Source organism: Neomonachus schauinslandi, chromosome 4, assembly GCF_002201575.2.
Source record: "Neomonachus schauinslandi chromosome 4, ASM220157v2, whole genome shotgun sequence".
NCBI classification, from domain to species: domain Eukaryota; kingdom Metazoa; phylum Chordata; class Mammalia; order Carnivora; family Phocidae; genus Neomonachus; species Neomonachus schauinslandi.
The window spans coordinates 150,820,401-150,847,362 of record NC_058406.1 but is presented as its reverse complement, the minus strand read 5'-3'; the positions used below and the strand labels follow the sequence as shown (position 1 = coordinate 150,847,362).

The following is a 26,962-nucleotide window of genomic DNA, read 5'->3' as shown; positions in this document are numbered from 1 at the left end:
ACCATTTTGTAATTAAACAAACTTTTATTGAACATCAACCATACACCTAAACCTAAATATTAAACATTAAGAGATAAATAAGAAGGGGACCTGGCTGGCTCAATCTGCATGTGACTCTTGATCTTGGGGTCTTGAGTTCAAGCCCCACATTGGGTGTAGAGCCTACTTTACAAAAAAAAAAAGATAAATAAGAAAGAGTCCCTGTATTTAGGCTGCTCATAATTTAGTGGGAGACACTGACAAAAAATAGTCCTAATTTTTGATAAGTGCTTTAATAAAGTATTCAGAAGAGTTTATAGAATACAGAGAATAAGCAAACATGAGGGGCACCTAACTTGCCTTAGGAAAGAAATTTGCAAATTAATTTTCAATGGAAGTAGTGCTTCAGTTGTAAAGAGTGGGGAAGAGAAAAGCAGGGAGAGCTTCCTATGCACTGAATTATATACACAAACGAAAATGGCATTTTATGGAACTGAAAATGGTTCCACATAGTGGGAGAACAGTGTGCATGTGAAAACGTATTATACAATATTAGAGTTGTAGATACTGCTAAGAAGTTTGAACTTTATCCAGAAAGCAGTGAGGGAGTCATTAAAGAATATTTCAAAAGGAAGTGAAAGGATCAGATTTGTCTTACAGGAAAGTTTTATAGAGAAGCCTTAGGATTTAGTGACTACACAAACAGGAAAGATGGGAAGTGAAGGAAGGGAAAAGTTTAGGGCAATCCCTAGGTTTCTGATTGGACTGATAACACCACCACTCATGGATACAGAAGAATACAGGTCAAAGTGCAAGCCTGAAATAAAATGGGAGAAATGAAGTTAGAAGTGCTGAGTCTAAGGTGCCTGTGAATTATCCAAGAGAAATTTTTTCACAAATAACCAAAGATTCTGCTGCTCACGGAAAATGTTGGCACTATGAATGTTAGGGGATAGTACAAATTTAACATTTTATCTTTATAAAATTGATTGGAACAATCCAATGCTAGACACACAATATCAACTCCTTTTAGCCACTGGAATCAATGCTTTATTCTATGAAAAAAAAAAATGGTTTTCTTTTAAAGCAATCATATCCGCCAAAAGAAAATATGAACTTCATTAAAATTTTCCTTCTTTCCTTCTACCTGAATATCCTCTCATAGCAAAGTGATTTTAGATAAACCAGGAAATAAAGACTACTTTTTTCGGTTGAGTTCCAGTCACATACTTTTGTCATTACAATGATAACTACTAACATTTGAATGTGCCAAATCTTACTCTAAATGCTTTACATACATGAGTTCACTTAATCTTCATGATAAGCCTATGACACAGATACTATTATTATTCCTATCTTAACCAATGAGAAAACAAAGTTACTGAAGAGTCGAGAAACTTGCCCGTGATCATAGAGATAGGACCTAGTGGAGCCAGGAATCAAGTCTCATTTCAAAGCCCATGTTTTTAACCACTATACTATGCCATCTGTCATAAATGATATTACTCTAATAAATTAGGATTATGCAAACATCAAAATTTACTCAGAAGCTATGGAGAACTACAGATAGAAACAAATTAGTAGATATGAGCATTAGTGGAAAAGCAGATCTCCCTAGAGAGAAATCTTCACTGTATCTTTACTTCATGAGAACCTTTCAGGCACTGAGCCACACTCAGCACTAAATAATCACACAAAAGAAACAAGCACTCTCAAGCTGCATTGTGTGGGAGGCTATACACAGGATTTCTGTAGCTGCTTCAAAATCTTATTACTACTAGAATTTCACTTTTGGATTCACTGATCCCAGAATGCAAGAGGTTTCAAAATATTTAAAACATTCTTCATTCTTAATGACACCTCAATTCCTTTAATGGTGGTATCACTACAGAGAAAATACAGCCAGTGATGAAGTTAAAGCACAGTATGAATTACAAGGAAATTTGAACCATATGGGAAACGTGTGCCCGTTGTCCCTAGCACCAATTTCGCAAAATAATCATGCTTTCTCTCTCTCTTCTCTCTCTCAACTGCTTTTAAATGACAAATTAAGACTTTTTCATCATGTTATTCAGAGGGCCTAATTTTTACTGTATTCAGCATCAAAATACTGAAATGCTAATCTGAAAAAGTAACTAGGCATTGTCCTAGTAATCTGGCTGGAGAGTATGGGGCAATGGCCAGGTTAAGTATACTAATGGGCAGAAAATTCACTCTCATCAAACCCCTGAATCATGATGTCTTGATAGCAGTCTTGGTGCAGAAAATCTGGATGGCCCTGCCTTCTTAGACTGAGTTCCCTCAGAGACAGCTGAAGTAAGGAGCTACAGAGAGACAGAACTATAGTTCTACTTGATACTATGAGTAGTAATTTAGTAGATGGGAAAACTTAATCAGTTAAATTGAGAAGTCATAAGAAAGAATATATCTATACCTTAAACATTTTAAACATAAAACATAAATGTACACTCTCTCACTAATCTTTAGATGTAGATAAAGCCGAGAACTTCAAATTCAAGTTCTGCCTTATCTTACATAAACACCTTTAATGGATCATGTAACAATTACAAAAAATAAAGTTCCTGTTCCATAATGGAGTTACTATGATAAAATGAGATAGCACCCTTAAAATGGTGCCTGACACTAATGAGCACCCAATAAAAGCATTAAATATTTTAATTACGTGCACAGAAATTCATTTATAAAAATGATATCTTTATTAATATATCTGATCTTTTTAATAACCTTATGAAGTAGGCTAGTATTTATTAATATTCCCATTTCCCAGTTAAGAATACTCGAGGTACACAGCACATACTGACAAACAGCCAATAAATGATAGAGCTGAGTTCTGAACCCAGCACTACAGGAATGCAGGCAATTGCCCTTGAACAGGTTAAGTGAAGAAAAAGGAGAACTAGTAAGGAAATACAGAAAAAGCCATCGTATCTGCAAGTCAACTCCCTTTCATAACTAACACCTAGGCTGGAAAGAACAAAGCATTTAGGATCTGGAAACCTGTAATCTTACTCAAACATCTACTAGAGTTGGTCACAAACTGATTTGTGGGTACAGCAACAACTTTAAGTTACTACTCACTGTGTTGAGTAAAGCCTAAGCAGATTTCAAAGAACTATTTGTTTGGGATACAGAAGACACCCAACATAACAATGTTACCATGTTGCAGTCACATACTGTTACAGTATTTACTCTACAACCAACACTCTACTGAGATCTTTAACTGACAAAATTATTTCTCAAAAGGTTGACATAAAATTAATTAGAATGAGTGACCTGTCATTTACCAAGGAGCAGATTAATGGCCCAAGTGCTACTCACTGAGGAATAACGAGAGATAAAGGAGCTCAGGTAGTATTTTGGAACTGGAGTTAAGAGAGAGATTAGCAAACAAGAGCAGATGAACTGATGGAATCCTGCATAAATTGTGTTCACCCTTGGCTTTACACAAACACACACACACACAATTTGCTTGGGAGATCTAAAATAAGACAGCTGTAGGGAAGGATATCAAAGGATAGGACTCAAAAGAAGGAGATTTAAAGATTTATAAACGCAAGTCTGAGCTTGTAAATAAAACTTTTCTTTGTGGCCCATGCTCCTTTTCTAGATCAGCAGGTTATAATTACACAATCACGTATCAAAACAGCAAAGCAAACCACTTAGCTCATGTTAATTCCATATTTTTTTTTTAATGTAAGGACAGACTAAGAAAGAATCTACAAATTTCGCAGAATAAAAAACTAAAAACATAAATTCACATTAAATATGGAATCATTCTATTGATGAAAATAAAAAAACACTAGTAATAAAAAAAAAAAAAAACAACTTGCCAAAACTGCACTAAGTACTTCACATACATAAGTTTTTGTAAGGTTTAGGTAAAATTAAGTAGTAGGTATTAGCTCTTTATATTCACTACCTTTAATCTTCAAAACAAACCCTACAAGGGAGTGGATTTGTTTTACAAATTTAATATACGGGAAAATGGACCTCAGGGAGATTTAAGTATATTTTCCAAGTCACAATAACAGTAAAAGCAAATATGTATTTGAAAACAAATTTGCCTGATTCTGAAGTCCAATCCCTTTCTCCTAAATGATGCTGCAAATGAAACTGAAGAAATGATTTGCAAAATAATTCTGAGTAGATATAACTATTAAAACCTTCTAGAAAAAAATAATTTACATGTCAGTGACTGAGCTATTTGCATGACCTCTCAGAAATTTAAAAAAAAAAAGAATCTTACTGTTAATAATGTATTAAGACAAAGACAAGACTCATCTGAATTCTCTGCAAAGTTAACCTTTGCATTTTAAAATGTGTAGTTATACTTGCTTAGCACTAATTAAGTATTTGAAAAGTAAACTTAAATCGTTCTCAAGTGCAAAATAATACACCAAAATATGCTTTTAATAATTTACTTTGTTAGGCAAGTTCACAAAGATGAATGTTAACAAAATTATTCCTATCATCTTTTTTTTATATCAGTACAAAATTAGAAAAATTCAAATACCCACCAATCATTCTATCTACCAAGAAGAAATCAATTATATATGTAGGCATACAACAGAATGCTACAATGTCATGTAAAACTAGGATGAAAAGCTGTATTTATTATCATAGAAAGATGGCTTTAAAAACATGGGAGAGTGAGGGCGCCTGGGTGGCTCAGTTGGTTAAGCGACTGCCTTCGGCTCAGGTCATGATCCTGGAGTCCCAGGATCGAGTTCCGCATCGGGCTCCCTGCTCGGCAGGGAGTCAGCTTCTCCCTCTGACCCTCCCCCCTCTCATGCTCTCTCTCTCTCAAATAAATAAATAAAATCTTTAAAAAAAAAAAACATGGGAGAGTGAAAAAGCAGGTACAGAAGAGAATACATGGTATGAAAATTATTCATGCAGGCTTGTGTATTTATACATGTAATCATATAAAAAGCATCTGAAAGCATGTGTGTCAAAATATCAACACTAGTTAATCTTTAGGTCATAGTATTTCAGATGATTGCTAATAATTCTATACATTTTTCTGTTGTGTTTGAATTTTTGCATTAAGTATCGTAATAAAAGAGCATTTTCATTTTGAGAAAAAGAATGAATTAGCACATGATTTTACATAATATTCAACATGAACATGGTGAGTAATGATATCTGTTATATAAACCCTTAGAAACATAATCAATCCATACAATTTTTTCAAAAAACCTGTTTGTTAGTTTTATAACAACAAAAATAGCTACACAAGTTTTCAAATTTTACCCCAAAAAAAGTTACAAACACAATTACAAGTTTACAACTTATGCTCTTCCTATCTTTGACTTGGTCTGGCAACAGAAATGCTATGTACAGATGTAATACCTGAAAACATAATTAAAAGAGTCACAAAGAAGTCAAGTGATTCAATTCTAAACTCATCTTTAGTGTTAACACTTATTTACCTTATTTACCTATATACATATTTTGTTTTTATTTTGACATGATTTATGACCACTCAGATTCATTCTTTCAAATTCAGAACAGGACCCTTCTGACCATAAAAAACTAATATTTAACCTTTTTTATAACACATTTCAAAAATACACTTCTCTCATTACCTCTTTTCCAACTATATTGTTCAGAAGCATATCGTTAACCTGTACATAAAGTTATTACATAAGTAAATAACTATCATATGTATTAATCTATTACTTTCTGATATATCTCCCTCTTTTCTGCTGCTTAATTATTATTTCTGCAAAATCTTCCCAGTATGGCACCAGCATAATGCCTCTAAATATTATGAACATCAATTGTCTGTCAATGAGGATAGTTTACACTTTTTAATCATGACAAATATTTGAACACAGCAACTTAAATATACAAACTAGTCAAACATGGTATCTTCAATATTGTCATAACCATCAACTTAGCCACATGGTGCTTTTCTCATTTTTACATCTATCTGTTGGATACTGTCATAACATACCAATTTTGTTAGAAAGATTTTACTGTCACCTGCCTAAAAAACACTGTAATAAATAACAATAATAAGTAAATTCCCTTGGTCTGTAACATGAATGGTGACCTCTTTAAAGGAGTATCTTTATACAATGGTCAACACAAAGATATTCAGTGCCTGGTACTGCAATCATTTAATAGATTAAGAAACATTCAACGTGGGATCAAGTGATTTATAATACAAAGAATGGGTTCCATAGTTAGAAGTGGAATTCACAAGTTAACGGCCTCAGTGTTACAGATACATTTCTTCATATAACATGAATTTCTCTTAGCTATGCTCTACCACTCCATGATATTTTCTAAAAATCCTCCTTAAACTTGGCATCAAAACAGTAGTGAAAAGAAGATAAACAAAAAGCACAAATAATTATTAACAGTTTTGTTTATAAATAATTGTGATTAAAAATAACCCAGACTGTATTTTAGGAAATGTAAAAATTTTGCACACAAATGGATATAATACATAAAATTTACCCCCAGAAAAGCAAATATGTGAAGCATATTTTGTTACTCTTAAACACAAACACATTTTAGACTTCATTTAAAGTAAATAAGCTAACCTCTATTAATATATTTAAATTATTTTATATTTTTAAGGATCTGAGTACATATGACAAACATATAAGTATAATCATCGAGGTTTATGTGTTTAATGTTTATAAATTTTAAATGTACAATATCTAAATATGATCGTTTAAGCTACAAACTTCAGAGGCTTACTTCAGAGGCTACAGTCATTAAAAGTAATGGATAAAGCTGGTCAGTAATTAAATTGATCACATCTCCCTGAAGGCCAAAAACCTAATAGATGACAACAGAGCTCAACATTTTCCAGCTGCTGAGGAGTAAAGGGTTTCAACATTTGGATGTATGTAGGCATCTTATTTTCCCAGGATTTCAAAGTCCACATGCAGGCTGCTGTTCAGCTATAATAAATGAGTAATTCAAGTAGGGCATGACTGCTTCTTGTATTAACTTGATAAAGATGTTTCACTCCAAATGCATCAACAGTTGTGTTAAGTCATCCCTTTCACAGGCTGACTGAGACTTACTTACGCTATGCTTTGTTAACAATGAATCCAATAAAAGGGGGGGGGGGGAGGGGGCTTAATAACTTCTGCATTTGTTTTTCTAAGGCTAAAAATCAAGTTCTACTTAATAATTAACTCCAAGCTAAACCACATAAAAACTGAATACCATCTAATGGTCCCAATACTTATTTTAACTTTAAAAATTTGTCTTAGAAAACAAAAGCAGTAATAACAAATATCTTAAATACTTTATATTTTATAATCATGTTATAAAATTTAAAAAATTTAAATATAATTTTTTGATTATAGTTATCTGAATACTTTAGAAAGAAATTATATTTTATAATCATGTTATAAAATTTAAAAAATTTAAATATAATTTTTTGATTATAGTTATCTGAATACTTTAGAAAGAAAACTGAAATACTTTAGAAAGAAAACTACTTCACCATAAATATGTACTAAACACTTTTTTTTAACAATTACACATTTTACACTTTTACAAAAACATGGCCTTGAACTAATTACCAAACATCTAAAACTAAGCAGTATAGGACAATTAAAAGTACTTGTAATGCTTAACCAATAAATTTTCATCTCATATGCAGTCTTCTATCATTCCAGACTTAAATATCAAACCCTCTTTGAAAAACCTCTGCTAGTATCATTAAATCCTCCCTTCCTGATTCAAACTGACATTTCTCCTCTATTTTCAGATAGTATATTTCTCCCAACCAATTGCAGCATTTGGCAAGCTTGTTCTTAGAATTAGCTTTATGTGTATACAACTTAATGGGGCTCTGTACTGAATATCTTTTTCACCAGCTACTAGCAGTGTTGTGCATGCAGCTAGAAGCCAATAAATAAAATTAAATAGAATTCAATAAACTGAATAATCAATGATTTAGGGTTTGAATTTCTCCATAGTCTTTGCTCTTTGGTGTAATGGTTAAGAGTATGAGTTCTAAAGTCAAACTGCTTGGGCTGGAGTTAAAATGCTTGGAATAATTCCTGCCACATAGGAAGAACTAGAAAAATATTAGTATTATACCAATTGCCTCTATCACCTAAATAAAACTTGCTTCTTGTTCCTTTGTTCCTCATCTCAGTGAAAGGGGCCCTACTGTGTACCCAGTTCTCCAAATTAGAACCCTGGATGTTTACCTACTGTGCCCTTTCCCTTAGCCATCATCTTCAATTAACCATCAACTCTTGCTGATTCCAACATATCACAATCCCACAAATGTGTGTAACTCTCTTCATTGACATTATCCTTTCCTTCATTGCCAACATTCTCCTACCTGATCTCCCTGCCTCCTGTCTTTTACCCTCATCCACCCTGCTCCCTAAATTGGTTTCTAAAGTATAAATATAATAAAAATATAACTGCTCCCTTTAGCACTCAGTCTAAAACCTTTAAAATGGCTTTCAAGGCCTTTCATAGCCTGCAGAGATTGCTGATCTCATCAGTCATTAACCCTTATCATGCTCCAGTTCCATTCTAAGCTGTCATTCCAGGGAATTTAGTTCCAGGTTCCTGAAACCTGACCCATTGTTTCTCCTCTAGCTCCTAATTAAGCTCTTATCTTAGACAGGAAACTTCTCAAGTCCCAGGTCTGAGTAAAAGCTTCTCTTCAATGTGAATTCACACTACCTTGTTTTATAACGATGTTTTAACTACCTTTTAGTTATATGCTTTTTACCTATATATCTCAATGAACTGTAAGCTCATTAATAAGTAAAAAAGGTCTTTTTAATCTTTATATCCTAAGCTTCTAGTACAAAGTAAATATGTGCTGAATGAATGAAGATAACTACCTGGTTACCTGAAAAGGGTCCTTTAAATGTGGGGTGGCTGGGTGATGGACACTGGGGAGGGTATGTGGTATGGTGAGTGCTGTGAATTGTGTAAGACTGTTAAATCACAGACCTATACCTCTGAAACAAATAATACATTATATGTTAAAAAAAAAAAAAAAGATAGCAGGAAGGGAAAAATGAAGGGGTGGAAATTGGAGGGGAGACGAACCATGAGAGACTATGGACTCTGAGAAACAAACTGAGGATTCTAGAGGGGAGGAGGTGGGGAGATGGGTTAGCCTGGTGATGGGTATTAGTGAGGTCACGTACTGAATGGAGCACTGGGTGTTATACGCAAACAATGAGTCATGGAACACTACATCAAAAACTAATGATGTAATGTATGGTGATTAACATAATAAAATTTTTTAAAAAGGTCATTAAATGAATATACAAAATAAAAAGAACATCAGACAAGAGAGTGAGTCAGACCTCTTCCATTCACTGCCTGCTCTACTCTGAGGACATCTGACCACCTGAAAAATGTTTGCTTTATTCTTTTCTTCTAGACTAGAAATGATCTTGAAAGTCTCTCTCCCTTAAAATTTATGTAGTCTATACAAGATTAGTAATTAAAACAAAATCTTAAGGATAACTGGCAATAATTTAACAATATCAAATTGATTTAAGAAAAACAAAACAAACAAAAAACAAAAAAACCTCTTACCCAGTAACTGCTAGTTTAATGTTGCCTATTTTTCCTTCCCTCTCCATTCAGTGGCTGCCCATCACTTCCTTTCTTCCCCCAAAGATTATTCACTAAGCTCTGCCTGCCTTTCATCAACTATAACTCATTATTTCAGAAAATTTCATGCTCATATACAGGAGCATCTTTAAATTCTTGACTTTCTTTTTCCTGCTCCTCTGTTACTTCCTATCCAGTCACTCAAGAAAATGTTCTATTTTTCTACTGGAGTCCAGAATTAACCCCAATCATAGCTAATAATCATAAGTAATACATGAGTGAAGGGAAAAAAAAAATACTACGGTTAACCCCTGAACAACACAGGTTTGAACTGTGCGAGTCCACTTACATGCAAATTTTTTTCAATAAACACAATACAGTCTGTAAATGTATTTTCCTTATGATCTTATTAATAACATTTTCTTTCTCTAGCCTACTTTATTGTAAGAACACAGTATATAATGTAGAGGCCACTTCTGGGCAACAGGCTTAAACAATGGATTATAGAGCAAGGCAAAAGGGCCCACAGTGACTCCAACCCCCTGGCTGAATACAGACAGGCCCATCAAGTAACCCAGCTCAAAATATCCACAGGCCCTAACTAACCAATGGGCTACTTACAACTGGGCACAGTTACCAAAAAAAAAAAAAAAAAGTGGCGGGGGGGGAGGGGTTCCATACATACCCATGGGTCCTCACCTTCTTCTCTTTAAATACAGCCCCCATCTACTGCATCCTGGCAGACAGTCTCTCCTCTGCTGTCCTGCCCACCACTCCCTTGAGGTGTATTCAATAAACTATCTCCTATGTTCTGCCCTCGGTGAGGTCTTTCACCACCTGTGTTACTGGCCTCTACCCAATGAGGTTGCCCCACATTTGGGAGCCCTCATGCCATCAGGAGAGATACCACATTATGATACATATAACATACAAAATATGTGTTAATCAACTCTTTATGTTGTCAGTCAGGCATGGTGAACCATAGACTATTAGTAGTTAAGTTTTGGGGGAGCCAAGTGATACATGGATTTTTTTTATCATGTGATTATTTTATTAATCAGTGCCCTGAAACCCTGTGTTGTTCAACAGTTAGCTACGAAATCAGAGTAAAACTTAGAAATCAGACTAAAAACCACAAAAAGCAGCACTGCTATCAACCTCTGATGTCCATGAAATGCCAATAAATATCTTTCAATGTCTCTCTAAAAGCATCTTTTTACTATTCCATTCTCCTAAGTACACTTTTACCTTAAATACAATGACTTCAGATACTAAGGTTACTTATTTATTTTTCCAATAAAGTACTATTTCTAACTCTTTCTAGTTTTCATTAAAAATTTGGAGTATCTCAACTTCATTGTTGAGTTTAACAAAAAATTTATGAGTTGGCCTTGGATTTTAACTATGACAATTCTTTGTTCCTATGTAAAAACTGCATTCAAATATTTTCAAGAGCTAACTTTCAAGTGAATACTTATATTCATTAAAGGTTTTGTACTATCCCAGAGAGCTGACTAATGATAAAATAAAACTTCAACTATATTTAAAGAAAAAAAAATTTTAATCATAAATAGAAAACAAATTATAGAAAGAAAAAAATGATTTTAAACATTTTACTCACTGGACTAAAATTGCTTAAGGAGAAATGCAAATTACGCTGCCTTGAAATCTGGTATTTTTTTCAGATATACACTAAGACTCCCAAAACCTCTTTAAAAACTAAACTGTACACTCTGTGGCTTTCAGGGCACATATGGGCTTTCAAATTGAAATTTTATTTAAATATTATAGGTTATATAAGAATTAATGTGCAAGAACACCTACTTGTAAGCAAAATAATCATAATAATCCATGAACAACTTAGTTGTAAATAAGTATTTTGGAAAAGAAATATTTAAAAAATTTATGTTTGCACAAAACATCAAATACTACAGGAGAGTATAAATATGAATGAGAAATAACTCATAACCCCATCAAGCACTGATAGTCACAAAATTTTGTAATTTTTCTATGAACATAATACATGAATATATGTAAACATACATTCATATTCAGAAGTTGAGAGAAAATTTTTAAAACTACATATAAAACTTGGGCGCCTGGGTGGCTCAGTTGGTTAAGCGACTGCCTTCAGCTCAGGTCATGATCCTGGAGTCCCGGGATCGAGTCCCACATCGGGCTCCCTGCTCAGCAGGGAGTCTGCTTCTCCCTCTGACCCCCCTCCCACTTATGCTCTCTGTCTCTCATTCTCTCTCTCGCAAATAAATAAAATCTTAAAAAAAAAAAAACTACATATAAAACTTGATCATATGTAGGTTTATATTTTTATTTTCTACATAAGCTTTTAATATGAATATTTTAATTTTTATTGTTATGTTAATCACCATACATTACATCATTAGTTTTTGATGTAGTGTTCCATGATTCATTGTTTGTGTATAATATGAATATTTTATGACAATATATTTTTTCTATTGGCTGATATAAAAGATGTCCTTCTATGGATATACTCTATTTTATAATTTGCCTACTATTAGACCACAAAGATAACTTATGATTATTATAAATAAGCTGACGTGAAGACCTTTATGTCTTAAATACAAGTCTTTAAATGCACCTTGGATTACTCCCTTAGGATACAGTCTGAAAATGGGATTATAAAGGATGACCACTCTTAAGGTCCTTAATAAATTTTTTAAATTGATTTCTGGAGAGTTTGTACCAATTCACAATCCTACCAGACCTTTATGAAAGTGCTCATCTCAGAAATTTCTCAGCTTTCAGTTTTACAATTTATTAAATATCATTTTCACAGTTTAAAGTGTTCCCTATTATTGTTTTAATATCCATTTCTTTCACTAGTTATCAGTTTGAACTTTTTCATGTGTTTTTGATCATTTGTTTCTTACTTTAGTCTCCTTTGGACATTTTGCTGTGATGGATTTCTATTTTTGTTTTTTGTTATTCATCTGTAATTGAGTTCCACAGAACTTTGTCTAGTATATTCTTGCATATACTTTCATATTATTTCAGAAGTCTATTTCTTCAACAGAAAAAATCAGATAAGACATAATTTTTACATTTGAAGAAGTCCTCTTCTAGTTTAGCTAACATGACATAAAAGATTTAATTCTCAGGGCACCTGGGTGGCTAGTTGGTTAAGCGTCTGACTTCAGCTCAGGTCATGGTCCCAGGGTCCTGGGATCGAGCCCCGCATCGGGCTCCCTGCTTGGCGGGGAGTCTGCTTCTCCCTCCCTCTGCCTCTTCCCCTGCTTGTGCATGCTCTCTCTCGCACGTGCTCACTCTCCCTCTCAAATAAATAAATAAAATCTTTAAAAAAAAAAAAAAAGATTTAATTCTCATAAGAAAAAATACAATATAACAATTATCAACAAAAATAAAAATGTTATAATCAAGAGAATGTTACCTCTGTGAGGTTAGGAAACTCCCCTTTCTTGCATACACAACATATCCTCCCCTCCTCTTTCTCTCTAATGCCTATAGCAGTACTTGACATAGAGTACATATTCAAATATTTGTTGTATGAATCCTTTCCGTGGGAAAGTTTTTTAATAAATTAGAACACACTGTGTATTTAAAAATCAGGTTAGAACATTTTATTTATTTAATTAACCCAAAACAAAAACAAAACACCTTTTTTTCTGGTAAGTTGTAGGTACTGACAAAGCACCTGGCTGAAGAGAACTTAATACGACAAGGTTTCAAAAGTTAACTCCTGTTACAGTCTACAGAATTAGCCTACAATTATTCAACAATCAATACCTCCTCTGAACATGAGGAAACTGTTACTTCATCACTGCCCTCTGCCGGTGGCATTATTTCCCTTTAATTTTCCCTCCATGTACTGAATCTTTGCCTCACAAAATTACTTCTGACCTGCCTCTATATTTAAACCACCCACAGCTAAAAATAGCCTAGCCATCTGGAATTTAGTATGGCTTGTAGGAAAAAAATCATGCTTCAATGAAAAGCTCTGCATTGTTTTGAGTACACTCCTCCAGGTTATCGGAGTCTGAATCTATGGAGACTCTGCACCTTTCACTGCCTTGGAGCTTCCTTACAAATTTGTACATTGCAGATAACGGAAAGCAATGCAAAGCAATTCTTGACTATAGATGTAAATAAACTGTCATGTAGAAGTTCAAATGACTGTCCCTTCCTACTGTGGAAGAAGCTAGTTTTGTGTCCCTTTCCAAATTTACCACAGTATCACTGATCTCTGTCTCTTTTTTCAGTTCTCCTTGATCTGGTTGTAACATGTGCCTGGTTCTTTCATTGATAATGATGTTAATAATCCTTAATATCTGTCCATTTTATATCTACGTGAGAGTCATAATGGTACTTTTTCTTTAATTATTCTTTTTTTTTTTTTTAAGATTTTATTTATTTGAGAGAGAGACTGAGATAGAGAGAGCATGGGGGGGGGGGGGGTCAGAGGGAGAAGCAGACTCCCTGCTGAGCAGGGAGCCTGATGTGGGACTCGATCCCAGGACTCCAGGATCATGACCTGAGCCGAAGGCAGTCGCTTAACCAACTGAGCCACCCAGGCGCCCTCTTTAATTATTCTTTAACACACTGAGGCCAAACTATATTTTCTCCCACAGACCAATTTAGAAATAAAATGATGAGGGCCTGTAGACAACAGGGCTATACCCAAATGGCAAAAAGTCATTTCCTTTGGACCATCCTGTATGTACCAAATACCTATCATGTACATGTCATGATCCCTGCCCTTAGGAACTGTCGGTTTCTCAAGAGGAAGGAATCTTGGAGTTAGGACTGTCTGTCATGTGATATGGTCAAAGTACTGTGGTGTGGCTTAGAAGGGAGTTACTGACTGGGAAGGGATAAAGCAGAAGAGTAAGGACTCAAGTCAGAGGAAGGTAAAAATAAAAGAAACAAAAAGATTCCCAAAGAAGTGCTTAAACTCTCCCACATTAACAGATAGCTGACTCTATCATTTATTCACAAAACAAAGCAACGGCATAAGGATGATTCCTATGTATACTGTATTGACAAAAGAAATGTAAAAGCAATAGAATCAAGTTTCTTCTAGAAACTTAGTGAACTACTGGTTCACTAAGGCCGCTACTTTTCTTTTGGCCTACATGACAGCTACTACATAGCCAACTTCAAATCTGGATAGGAAATGCAAAACCAAAAACTTGCTTTGAAAACACATCATTTTCTAAAATATAAACTGCAGTAATAATGGTATCTTTTTGATCCATATAAAAATATACAAAACATTACACATTTTCTGGTAACATTCACTTGAAGTCCACTGCAACCTGAAACACTTCTTATATTTATTATGTACAAATGAAACTACTACTTATTTACTTTGAATGCCAGTTTTTTATTATAGAGGCAGTAAAAAATGCAAAATTTTGACCTTGTGCTATAAATGAAGGAAACAACTGGTCACCCACAAGTCTCAAGGGATATCTCCCCTTGGCTTCCCTCCAGAATCTGGGACCTTTCAAAGGAGCAAAGTAATTTCCTGTTGCCATTGAGCCTGTTCTTGACTTCTAGCATCATGGCATCCAGGAGATATTTCAATCAGGAAGGTTAGATTCTGGGACAAGGTAAAGGATTCACTCCTAGCTTCAAAACTGCACATACACAGATTTATAGAACTTGAAGAAAAATTTTAAGTGAATAGGGATCGGTTGGGTGTAGAGAACAAGGTAGGAAATGAGAAGACCCAAGAGAAAAACTTTAAGTTTTAAAGGAGAACATGATTAATACAGGGTACTTTCTAGACAGAGTAATTAATACTTTTCAATGCATATCAGCTTTAATATAGGTATGTTTTAAATATATCTGTAAATTCCCTTGGCTATTATCTGAGACAGAAATGTATACTACTTCTACTTGAAAACACTGTGTTATTACAAGATATTACTTGAACTTTTCCAAAAATAATTATAGTCAAAACTCATTTGGCAAATACTGCGCCAAACCTTTCATTGTGTGTGTGCATGAATGTCTAAAAGGAAAAAGAAAACTTAAGTAATTAGTAGGATTAAAAAAATTCTCAATGCTACAAATGCAACATTCTCAAAGGCTATGTCCTGGTAACTATCATAATGCTTTAGAAATTGTTTATATTATGATTAAAAATCACTTTGCTCCTATATTCCCACAACTAGTTCGTATGGTAAAGAGATCAGTAAACTTACTTTTATGCGTAACATCTTTAACATTTGCTCCCCTTTCCGTGCTTGTGATTAAATGTAACATTTTGAAATCCCAAAGTTCTGAGAAAAACATAAATCCTTGTCTCACAGCTGCTGTTTGACTCTGGAAACACATGCATTTTCTTTTCAAGCATCTACCATCAAAACCCCCAAAGGGCTTGGACTGGAGAACACCTGCATCTCTTCATTTAGTTCCAATAACAGAGCCTAAACTCCAAAATTACAAAAATAGACGTTCTGTTCAGCTGTAGTTACATTTTGCCCCTAATTCCCGTGAAGAAAAATGCTAGGAGCATGAAATCATTCAGGCAAGCTCTGTCATCAAGAGGATAAGATTTTTTGCACCAGAAGCCCAGTGGGAACATGATAGAAAACTGGCAACAATTACAGATAAAGTACATAGTAAAGTCCTTGGGGAGGAGAGAGGAAATGTAATAAGATAGATGGGTATAATTTTTACACATTTATGCCCAAACCACAAATGTGAATTGTCTTTAATTGCTACAATATATAAGCATTCTTACTCATGTGTCCTGTCAAAAATACTAAAAACATAACTTCAAGGCAATTCACTTAATTCTACATTATAAGGAGAATTTTTTGGAACAAAAAACATTCCCCATAAATTAAAATTTACACTCTAAAGTACTGCCTCCATTTTAGAAACTCCTTAGCAGTTCACATTCTAACCAACCAACTTGAATGGTGAAATAAGACTGTGTACATTTGCTGGTATGTTTTAATCAAGAAAGAGAACTACCCCCCAATTTAACTGAATTTCCAGAGATGAGAGTCATAATTGTGACTTTTCTTCCCAATAACAGTGATCAAAAGTTGCCTATATTTAATGGATAAAATAAAAAATAGCTTTTAATATATGACAAACTAGCAAAGTTAAAAACTATATATTTATTTCTCAAACAGATTACACTGGGTACTAGGAAGATTGGCTTAAACTATTTTATTTAAATGCCATTTTAAGAGGAACACTTGTTTTTCAGTATTTTTAAAAAACATCAAATCACATAATTCTAATTTTCTAATCTTAGGAAGAAATAGTTATTTTGCATTTTATATATAAAAGCAAAAATAGTACGTTCAACCTACTTGTATAAGTAACTACAGTCAAACAGATATTTTCAAAGATATCTTCCTTATTAATGGTGGGCCAAAATCAATTAGATGAAATTTCATAGTGTGAAGTTCTTCATGTAAATTCATAAACTAATATAGATATATGAAATATGGAAAACTATCTTAAGAGTAGTTTATGTGAAAAATAATTCTTGTTTCCAGTGGCACATAAGCTCAAAACAAATAGTAACTAAGTAGAAGTTCACTACACAAATCTGGAAAATACACTCTACTCTGTGCTATGTGGAGGATTGTGTTAAATTTTAAGAGACACATTTTCAAACAAGTAGTGGAAGTAATCAGTATAGCAATGAATCTGAACACATCATATGGGAAATGACTGAAATGAATTTATTAGGTTTAGCCTGGACTATTAAGTTTAAAAAAAAATTTTTTTTTTTATGGAACATCTACCATATGCAGGGGAAAAAGAAGGAACAATTGAACTAGTGCTGAAATTTACAGCATTAAGAGGGAAGTAGTGCCATTAATTGAAATAGTGAATAATGGAGTATGAAATGGGGTGGGAGGATTACATTGAGTTTCGTTTTAAATGTGTTAGGCACCATTAAAATATCCACAGGGAAATGGTCAAGAGGTGGCTGAAATTTCGAGTCTGGATTTCAAAAGAAAATAAATGGGAGAGATAAAAACATATGGTTGGTTGCTAAAAACAGTAGTGTTGATTACATCACCCAAATAGAAAGAAAACCAGTAACAAAATCTCAGGATTGACCTATATTTAAGGTACAAAAGAAAAAAAAAAATACAGTAAGTCCTCCCTTATCTGCAGGTATACTTTCCATGGTTTTAGTCACCCATGGCTAACCACAGTCCAGAAGCAGATGATCCTCCTCTGATGTATCCTCAGAATGTCAACAGTAACCTGATATCACAATGCCATCATTCCCCTCACTTCGTCTCATCACATAGGCATTTTATCATCTCTTGATCACAAGAAGAAGGATGAGTAAATTACAATAAGCTATTTTGAGAGAGAGACCATATTCATAACATTTTTATTATAGTATATTGTATAACTGTTCTATTTTATTATTGTTGTTGTTAATCTCTTACTATGCCTAATTTAGAACTCAAACTTAATTATATATGTATGTATATGTAAACACATAGTATGTATAGGATTTAATACTATCTGCAGTTTCAGACATCCACTGGGGGTGTTGGAGATAAGGAGGGACTACCATAGTTGAGGAGAGAGATGTAGATGGTTCAGTAAGGAGAACCAAGAAACTACATTGTTCTGGTGTCAAAAATTGTGAGCCGAAGATTTTACCCTACCACACCTATGAATGATGTAGAAGATAGGAGAATCCTGAGCCAGAGACAAAGGACTTTACTACTCATGGCACAGCAAACAGCATGACTATCAACACATTTGCATCAGTTGCCTTTGCCCCCAAGTTTCACAGAGGTCATAAAAAAGATGTATCCAGATGGATGTCTGCACATGAAGAGTGATGCAGGATAACAGATGAACCCTGAGTTGAAGAATCAACTCTTTTTTAATGGGCAGTTAACATACCCTCCACTGGCTCCAGAGGGACACTAAATCTATCTTCCAAGGATGTTGACCACAGAAACATCCTTGAATAGATAGTCCAGAACAAAGGGCAATTAGTGCCACCATTCACAAGATATGCAAAAACTCAAAAGACCTACAGAGACTCCTCTCTTAACACCTGGTGGCCAAGAAAGACTAAGGTTTCAACAGAAAGGATATGACCGTAGGTAAATTCCAAAGACTAAAGATGATGAATAATGAGAGAGGGAAATAAGTTAAGAAAAATAAGATAATAAGTTTTGTCAGGTATATTTAGGGCTGATACATTATTTCATGTCATTTATAAGACTAAAACCAAACCAAGAAATGGAAGCTACAGTTCAACAGAGGATCTAACAGTAATTAGAGCTGTCTAACAAAAAAAAGATCCTGGTAGATATTCTCTCTAGCAACAGATATGTACATAAAGAGACAAAGACGAGGGAGAAACATAAGGACAGAAAGGGGAAGGCTATTAACACTCATTAATGACTTACTACTTATCAAATATGTCCATACCCTTGACCATCTGCCATAAACGTTTATTTCTTCATTCACTCAACAAATGATTTCTCAAACTGCTCCCTGCGTGTCAGGCAATGTTAAGTGCTGGAGATAAAATGACAAGCAACCAGTAACTACCTCTGCCCTCACGCAACTCACTGTTAAGCAGTAAAGACAGACAGCATTCAAATCACCCAACTATGTAAATACATACTGTCATTAAGTCCTATCAAAGTATAGTGAACTATAGAAATGAATGTAACAGAGCTACTTAAACTGGGTGGTGGGGAGTAGGATAAAGAGTATCAGGGAAGGCTTCCTGGAAGAGGTAGTAGTTGAGCTATGATCTTAAGACTGAGCTGGAATTAAGCAGGTATAACGTGAAAAGGTAAGGATAATTGTGAGAATCCCACACACGAAAAACAGCATATGCAAAAGCATAATCACCAGTGAGAAACTGAAAGAAGGCCAAGAGATCTAGAGCATGCAGAGAGAAGGAGACACATTTTAAAAAGTCCTAACATTGGCTTAGAAATTGAAATGGAAGACCTCTAAGTTCCTTTGATTCTAAATTTATATAGTACTTTGTAATCATTTTACATTCTTAAATAGCAGATACGTCAAAATTTATTTAGACATTAATACATAGATTAACAAGGACTCAGAACTTTTTAACAAGCAGAACCTGCTATAAACCATAGGCAAAATATAGCATATTAAGAAGAGCCAGTCTATATTTAAAAGGGAAAGGATGTTTAGAATCCATCTTAAAATATTTTACATACAACAATTATAGTCACCAAGTGCTTCTACCTCTGAAGGAGCCAAAGAAGCATCTTATTTCTCTATTTGATTCCTAATATCTACACAAATGTAAAATACAGAAGCGTCACAGGGCTCCTGGGTGACTCAGTCAGTTAAGCAACTGACTCTTCATTTCGGCTCAGGTCATGACCTCCGGTCCTGGGACTGAGCCCCACATGGGGCTCTGTGCTCAGTGATGAGTCTGCTGGAGATTCTCTCCTTCTCCTTCTGCCCCTCCCCCCACACTGGTAGCACGCTCTCTCTAAAATAAATAAGTCTTAAAAAAAAAAAAAAGAAAAGAAAAGAAATAGAAGTGTCATTAAGTGGTTCCCATGAATAGTAACAATGAATACAGAATGTGGGCTGACACACTGGACTCCCACAAGAGCCTTCAGCTATTTCACTGCAATTACAGTCAGTCAAGTAGAGAATGCAATGGAGGACGGGGGAGTGCAAAGGGAGTTGCTGAGGCTTCAAAAACAAAGCAATGCTATAGCTGGTTTTTTTTTTTTTTTTTTAATGTTTATTTATTTATTCTGAGAGAGAGCGAGAGCATGTGCGCAGGAGCCGGGGAGGGGCAGAGGGAGAGCATATTTCTTATTAATACCTAATTCCCATTAATAAAGCTGTCCATTCCCTCACACTCTGAAATCAGAATCAAAAAACTCTGCCTCAGGGTACCTGGCTGGCTCAGTTGGAAGAGCATCAGTCTCGATCTCCAGGTCCTAAATTCGACCCCCCGCTGCGTACAGAGATTACTTAAAAAAAACCTCTGCCTCTTTATCCTAACTTCTCTGAAAACTTACTTCCTGACTTCGGCGATACATTCAAAACATTTTATGGCCCCTAGTTTTAATCCCCCACCTTCAATTTGGGAGTGTGTGAATAAAGGCAGTTGTCTTCCACACTTTATATTCAGAAGCCACTTAGAATGATCACCAGACACCACTAAAATACACAATTTGTCTCACATCATTTGGCTGATCACTCATTACTCTATATGCAAATCCTTCTCATTCAAATTCTATAAACCCATGGGAAAAGTTCATTAACAACCTCACCAGCACATCTGTTTGTGAAACAGACAGCAAAGATACTTGTGTTTCCCTTTAACTGTTCAACTAGAAGGATTTAACTACCCAGAATCTTTTTTAAGAAACATTAGGAACAACTTCTGGCTCTGTGTCATTTCCCTTAGGTGCTCCAACCTCAAAAACCAAATAAAAGTAAATGTAATCATCACTTACTTATTCATTCATTCATTCAATATTTGTGACAGCCAACTGTATACAGGATATTGTTCTAGACACTAAGAATACAGTAACAAAACAGACAAAAATTCCTACTTAAATGAAGCATAAATTCTAAGAGCAGGACAAAAAAATCAGTAAGATAAATCAGCAATATATATATAATGATAAAACTGTGATAAGTACTAAGAAAAAGTGAAGACTAGAAAAATAAGTATGTGTCAATGTGTGTGCATGTGTGTACATGCACCTGTTTTTAAGAGAGAAAAAAAATTTGTATGCAATGGCCATGTAAGTACTTGCTGAAAGGGTGGTATTTCAGTAAAGTCTTAAAGGATTGTTAATAAATTACTTCTTCATTTAAAATTTATTTACTTATGATTTGTCTACTCCTGAGTTATACATACACAAACACACATATACATCTCTAATTTAAATCTTGTTACAAGAACATAAGATTAATCAATATTATTTTAAAACTGGCTTTAAGAAATAATACTTATAAGCCTTCTCATAACCATATCATAAATACCATATCATGAATACCTAAGCCATGAATGTGGGTGGCAGTTCCAAGGTGGATGGAAAATATAAATTTAAAAGTGCCCTAAATTAAGTATGTGAATGTATTTAAGTAAAAACACATTTCATTTTAGGATTAAAACGTACCCAAAGAAATAATTTCAAAGCATCAAATAAAAATCACATTAAAATTTTACACACAAATCCAAAAATGTATCACTAAACATAACAGTGATTTTGAAGATTAGGTAAATTTTCTTACAGCAAGAAAAAGCGTAAAACTTTACCCTAAAAATATCGTAATTTTTTAATAGCAGTTTACTTTTAGGCCTATATAAAAGGTTAGAAATGCAAATACATTTTTGTGACCCTAAACATGCACTTAAATCACAAAAAGTAACATAAAATATTGTTATGAGAAAGATCAGATTATAAACTCGGCTGATTAATTCTGTGTATATGGCAAAACAAAAAATGGGGAGGTCCTTTAATATGTGGTAGATTCGAATAAACTTAGTCCCTTCTTAGGTACCAAAATTCTAACTGGATGGTCTGATCATTTTAATATCATTTTAATGATGTGATGATTTGAAAACAAAACCTATCAAAAACTACCAAATAGAGGGGTGCCTCAGTGGCTCAGTCAGTTAAGCATTTGAGTCTTGATTTCGGCTCAGGTGATGATCTCAGGGCTGTGAGATCGAGCCCTGCACTGGGCTCCGCCCTTAGTATGGAGTCTACTTGAGATTCTCCCTCTCCCTCCCCCCCCTCCCCACCTCTGTCAAATAAATAAATAAATAAATAAATGAATGAATGAATGAATGAATAAATAAATAAAATCTCTTTTTAAAAACCACTATATGGATAATTATATAAAGAAGTTTATCAAATAGCATATTTAAGGAACATGATTAAATAGGCATTTTAAAAAGCATGATGTTTATTTAACCACCAATACCTTCTCCCTAAAACATAAGTAAATGACATAGAATAAATCTGGCCCACCCCTTGTTTTGTGAATAAAGTTTTATTGAAATACAGTCCTATCCATTCATTTGCATTTTATCTATAGCTATTTTTGTGCTATACTAGCTGAACTCAATAGCTAACAGAGAGACAATATGGCCCACAAAGCCTAAAATATTAGTTACCTGGTTCTTTATTAAAATGTTTACCAGTCCCTGCCTTAAAAAATAGGTAAAATCTTTCATCCATATGCACAGTCTTAGTTTGGGTTTGGCCTCATCCTCACATTCTCCTTTGGGTTCCATACCAATTCTCACCAGGCTGAAACTTCTTTTTGAGGAGTATTGTCTTTAGAAGCATGTTGACAGAGGATCCTAAGGCTCACATTTCAAATACTAATTTCTAGTTTCTAATGTGCATGCCTTTCAGCTGCAAATGCTACTGTAACAAAATTCATCTTTCAAGTATTTTTCATGTCCTTGTGCACTGCTTCAAATATTCACCTCCATTTACTCTGTCTGGTAAATTAATTACAAAGCTTTTCATGGTTTCCCCCTTTGAACCTAGTGCAGTGATGCTTAACATTTTCTGTAAGTTATAATACTTGTTAAATATTAAGAGAGCTCTACTCTTATGCAGCTATTTGAAAGCACTTCCTACTAGCCATTTAATTTCTTTAAAAAAATGGCACCCTTCACACTTTTAAGAAATCTGTATATAGCAATCTTATTTCAAGACTCTTTTACCACTTTGCCTTTACTAACCATATACTGACTAATTGAACCATTGGCTGATATGGTCTCTACTTAGCATATCTTTTTTTATCCCAGTCTTTACTGATCCTCCTGGTATCTCCTCTCAACACAAGAGGTGTGGCTTTGCTATTATGGTGTTGAATAAAATGAAAGAGATTCTAGGCAAAATACTACTAGAAAAATAACTCTAAGAAATAGGATCTTGACCTCTGAGATTTTTTTCTTGGTTCCACTATCAACATTTCTTCCTTTCTGCAAAACTAGAGAAGGTTCAAATACCCAATTTTAATATGGCAAATGATGGGTCACAAAGTGCTACTATCCCAAGGAAAAGTATTTTCTCTTTCCAATGTTTTAAATTTCCTTTACTCTTTTCTACCTATTACACGATATGGTAGGTTTTAAAAATCAGTTGGATTTAGTAGATATAAGATTGTTATACTGACAACTGAATTATCTCTCATATAAGATAAAATTATTATTGTTTATAAACACATCACTTATCAAAAATGATACAAAAACATTTCACTTGAAGTTTCAAAGAGCACAACTGTAGAGAGTATCCCAATGGACACAAACTCGTTTTAAAAAAAAAAAAGTCCTTTTGAAAAGCTTTACTGGAAAAGAAAATGCAAAGTAAGTGAATAATGATAAATTTGTACTCACCGGAATTATGGCAGTAGTCCATATACTGTGGAACTTGGACTGTGAAGGCTATCAAATCTGGAGCTAAGAGAGATTCTGGCTTTCTACTCTCATTGAGCCACTTGCTGCTATGAAGGTCTTTAGTGTCAGAAGGACCCTGAAGCAATGGAATCAACTTCTCTTTCCCACTGTCACCTGAAGAGAAACATTAATGAAAACATTCTTATAAAAAAATATTGGAGTAGCTTGAGGATGCCTGATCTTAAAATATATTATCATAATATAATATTCAGTTATATTTGGTCATTTTAGCTGTACATTTATATTCTAAAAAGTATGACTAATAAAATTAAAAGCACTTTTAACTCTTAACAAATTAAGTCTTAATATTTAGCTAATGAATGCAGAACATGTTCAGATGAGATTGTAAAAGGAAAGAACTTGAACATACTATATTCTAAATATTCGACAAAATCTGTACCTCTTTAAATTTACCTAGAAATTTAGGAGCACTGAAAACACTTAGATTACAAGTGTTTATGGAAAATAGTATGAAATAAAGCATAGGCAGGAAGGTGAAGTCAATTACAAAAACTGAAAAACAGTTGTGTTATCTGTTTATTATACTAACATTTTAATTTAAATTTTAAGTGTCATATATATCTATACTTCCTATTTTCCCCCCAAAATATAAGAGTAAACTTTTAATTGTTCTCCCTCATAACCATCCTCATAACTATGCAGATTTTTTCCTTAAATAAAAATTAATTTATTAAAGAAGTATCATCCTGGCACAATTAAAAAAATTTTAAAGTAAAAAATAAAAAAATTTAAAACCTCTGATTCATTGGAACAATGAGCAAATTCTTGTTTCAGTAACGCTCCTTGTAAAATGCAAGGCCAATTCTCCTATACAGGCAATAAAGTTTTACACGGTCCAGCTGCACATACCTGGGGCTTTGGCACAAATTTTTATTGATCCCATGGTCCCAGAGGCACATTTGACCAATGATGTGCTGCAGTACTTCAATTCAACATTCTGGATTGAGCCCTCAAGAGTTGGCAGGGGATTCTTAGATTTCACACCTAATAAAAGAAAACTGCAAATGTACTAGCCGATTGAATTTAAATAATTTTTATACTCCTTCACCAAGGCATTTAAACTTAATTATACCTTAATTATCTGCCTCAGATGTTCTTACAGTATTTGTGTTAGGTTTCATAGTTTAGCATTTAGGAGGTGAAAGGATGCAATTTTAAAATAAATAGTCTGAACTCTCATAACTATACTTATGCAGTCAGCTTTTGATTAGTCAAGCTCAAGAAATACAAGTAAATATTTTAAAACAAATATTTGTTTAAAAAACAGGAAAAGTTTTAAAAAATCATATTTTAAAATGCAGAGTAAGATACTTATTTTTGAAACAAATTTAACTTATAAATGGAGTTTCATTTAGACAGAGACATTTAATTTAAACAGGAAACTTTCTGAGTAAACAGACTCCCCAAAATACCTTGATCAGGTAGAATAAGGAGAGATAAACAAGACAGTTCCTAAGTTAAAATAAAACAGCCTATAAGCAAAACTGAAATACCCTGTGCAGATAAAAGAAATCAACGGTATTCTATATCAATTAACAAAAAAGTAGATATTAACATCTCTATTATATGCTACTTGCTGAAGGACATCGAAGCACAGAATTATTATTATAATAATTACCATGAAATAAATGATAGGGAAAACTTAATTCAAAAGGGAGAAACTCATTTTGGCCCTGAACAGTAGGTGAGAAACAGGCATGGGAACCTTAAGAATGACAATATTGCAAACCACTGAAATGATAATGATGAAGAACTCTAATCAACTAACATTTACTGAGGACTTATTCTGTGTTACACATGTTATCTCATTCAATCCTCTCAACAGGGCTGTAATAAAAATGTTTATTATCCTCATTTCCAGATTAAGATACACTGGATTGCAGGAGTTTAGTTAAATTTTGCTCAAAGTCCTACAGTAGTAAAAGAACTAGGGCGTTTAATACAATTTGATAGAGAAGACTTTACCATTCATCATGTCTATATTCACCAACATCCACCAACATAACTTCCCTTCTCTTCCACATTCCACATTTTGATCCTTGATATACTATCCTTCATATCCGAAACTCTAAGTAGAACATGTATGAATAATTAAGAAAACCATAAACTTTCTACGACAGATACGTTAAACATTACTCTGAAATCGTCCATCTCAATTTTAGTATGTTTGAGAAGTCCCATAATCCTCCAACCATCTTCCTGAGGTGTGGCCCAGGAATCTGCAGTTTAACCAACACACTATGTGATTTGTAAATGATTAAAAAAAAACCCATCATTTTAAGAAACACCCTCTCGCATACTAATGCTCACTTCAGAAGGGTCTATTAATTTACTAATTTCTATGTGGTCATTACATAAATGTGTATTGATTGGTTGCTATTTTCCAATATTCACCACCTCTATTGTTTCCATTTGAAGTGGTACCTATTATCCCCAGAGCAAGAGTCTAAAATGTTGTGTATTTGTACAGTATTCTATGGTGATGATTAGATTTTTATCAGATCCTCAAAATCCATGACTCAAAAATCTAAAGCAGTATCTCATAAAATTAAATGATGACAACAATATTTACATAAACATAGTCATAGTAGTAACAGTTTTAACAGTAGTACTACTTATCACAGCACCTAACATTCAGTGAGCACTTACTGTCAATCACTAGGTCTAGTTTATTATTTTATTTATCTCCAAAAGAAAACAAAACCCCAAGATGACCATTACTATTCCATTTTATATATGGGAAAACCAATACCTAGAGAAGTAGGGTTTTGCCAAGTCTCAAGTCAGAAAGTGACAAGACAGGATCACAATTCTCCTTCTAAGAAAGGAAACTGAGCAACCCTACATATTTAACATCTACTGCAGTTGTAGGAAGTTACATTCACTGGATAATTTACCCTGCTCTAATCATTATGTTAGGTG

At 34.0% G+C, this 26,962-nt stretch overlaps 1 protein-coding gene across 2 annotated transcripts in view; it reads right to left on the bottom strand.

Moving 5' to 3' along the window:
- VPS13B (vacuolar protein sorting 13 homolog B) overlaps positions 1 to 26,962 on the bottom strand; it is a 762,353-nt gene that overhangs the window by 508,096 nt on the left and 227,295 nt on the right. For both annotated transcript variants that reach the window (XM_021688693.1, XM_021688692.1), the window contains 2 exons: positions 24,890 to 25,024; positions 23,960 to 24,133 (listed from right to left, as the gene is read on the bottom strand). In XM_021688693.1, the coding sequence (XP_021544368.1) occupies positions 23,960 to 24,133; positions 24,890 to 25,024 (309 nt within the window). The remainder of the gene's footprint in view (positions 1 to 23,959; positions 24,134 to 24,889; positions 25,025 to 26,962) is intronic.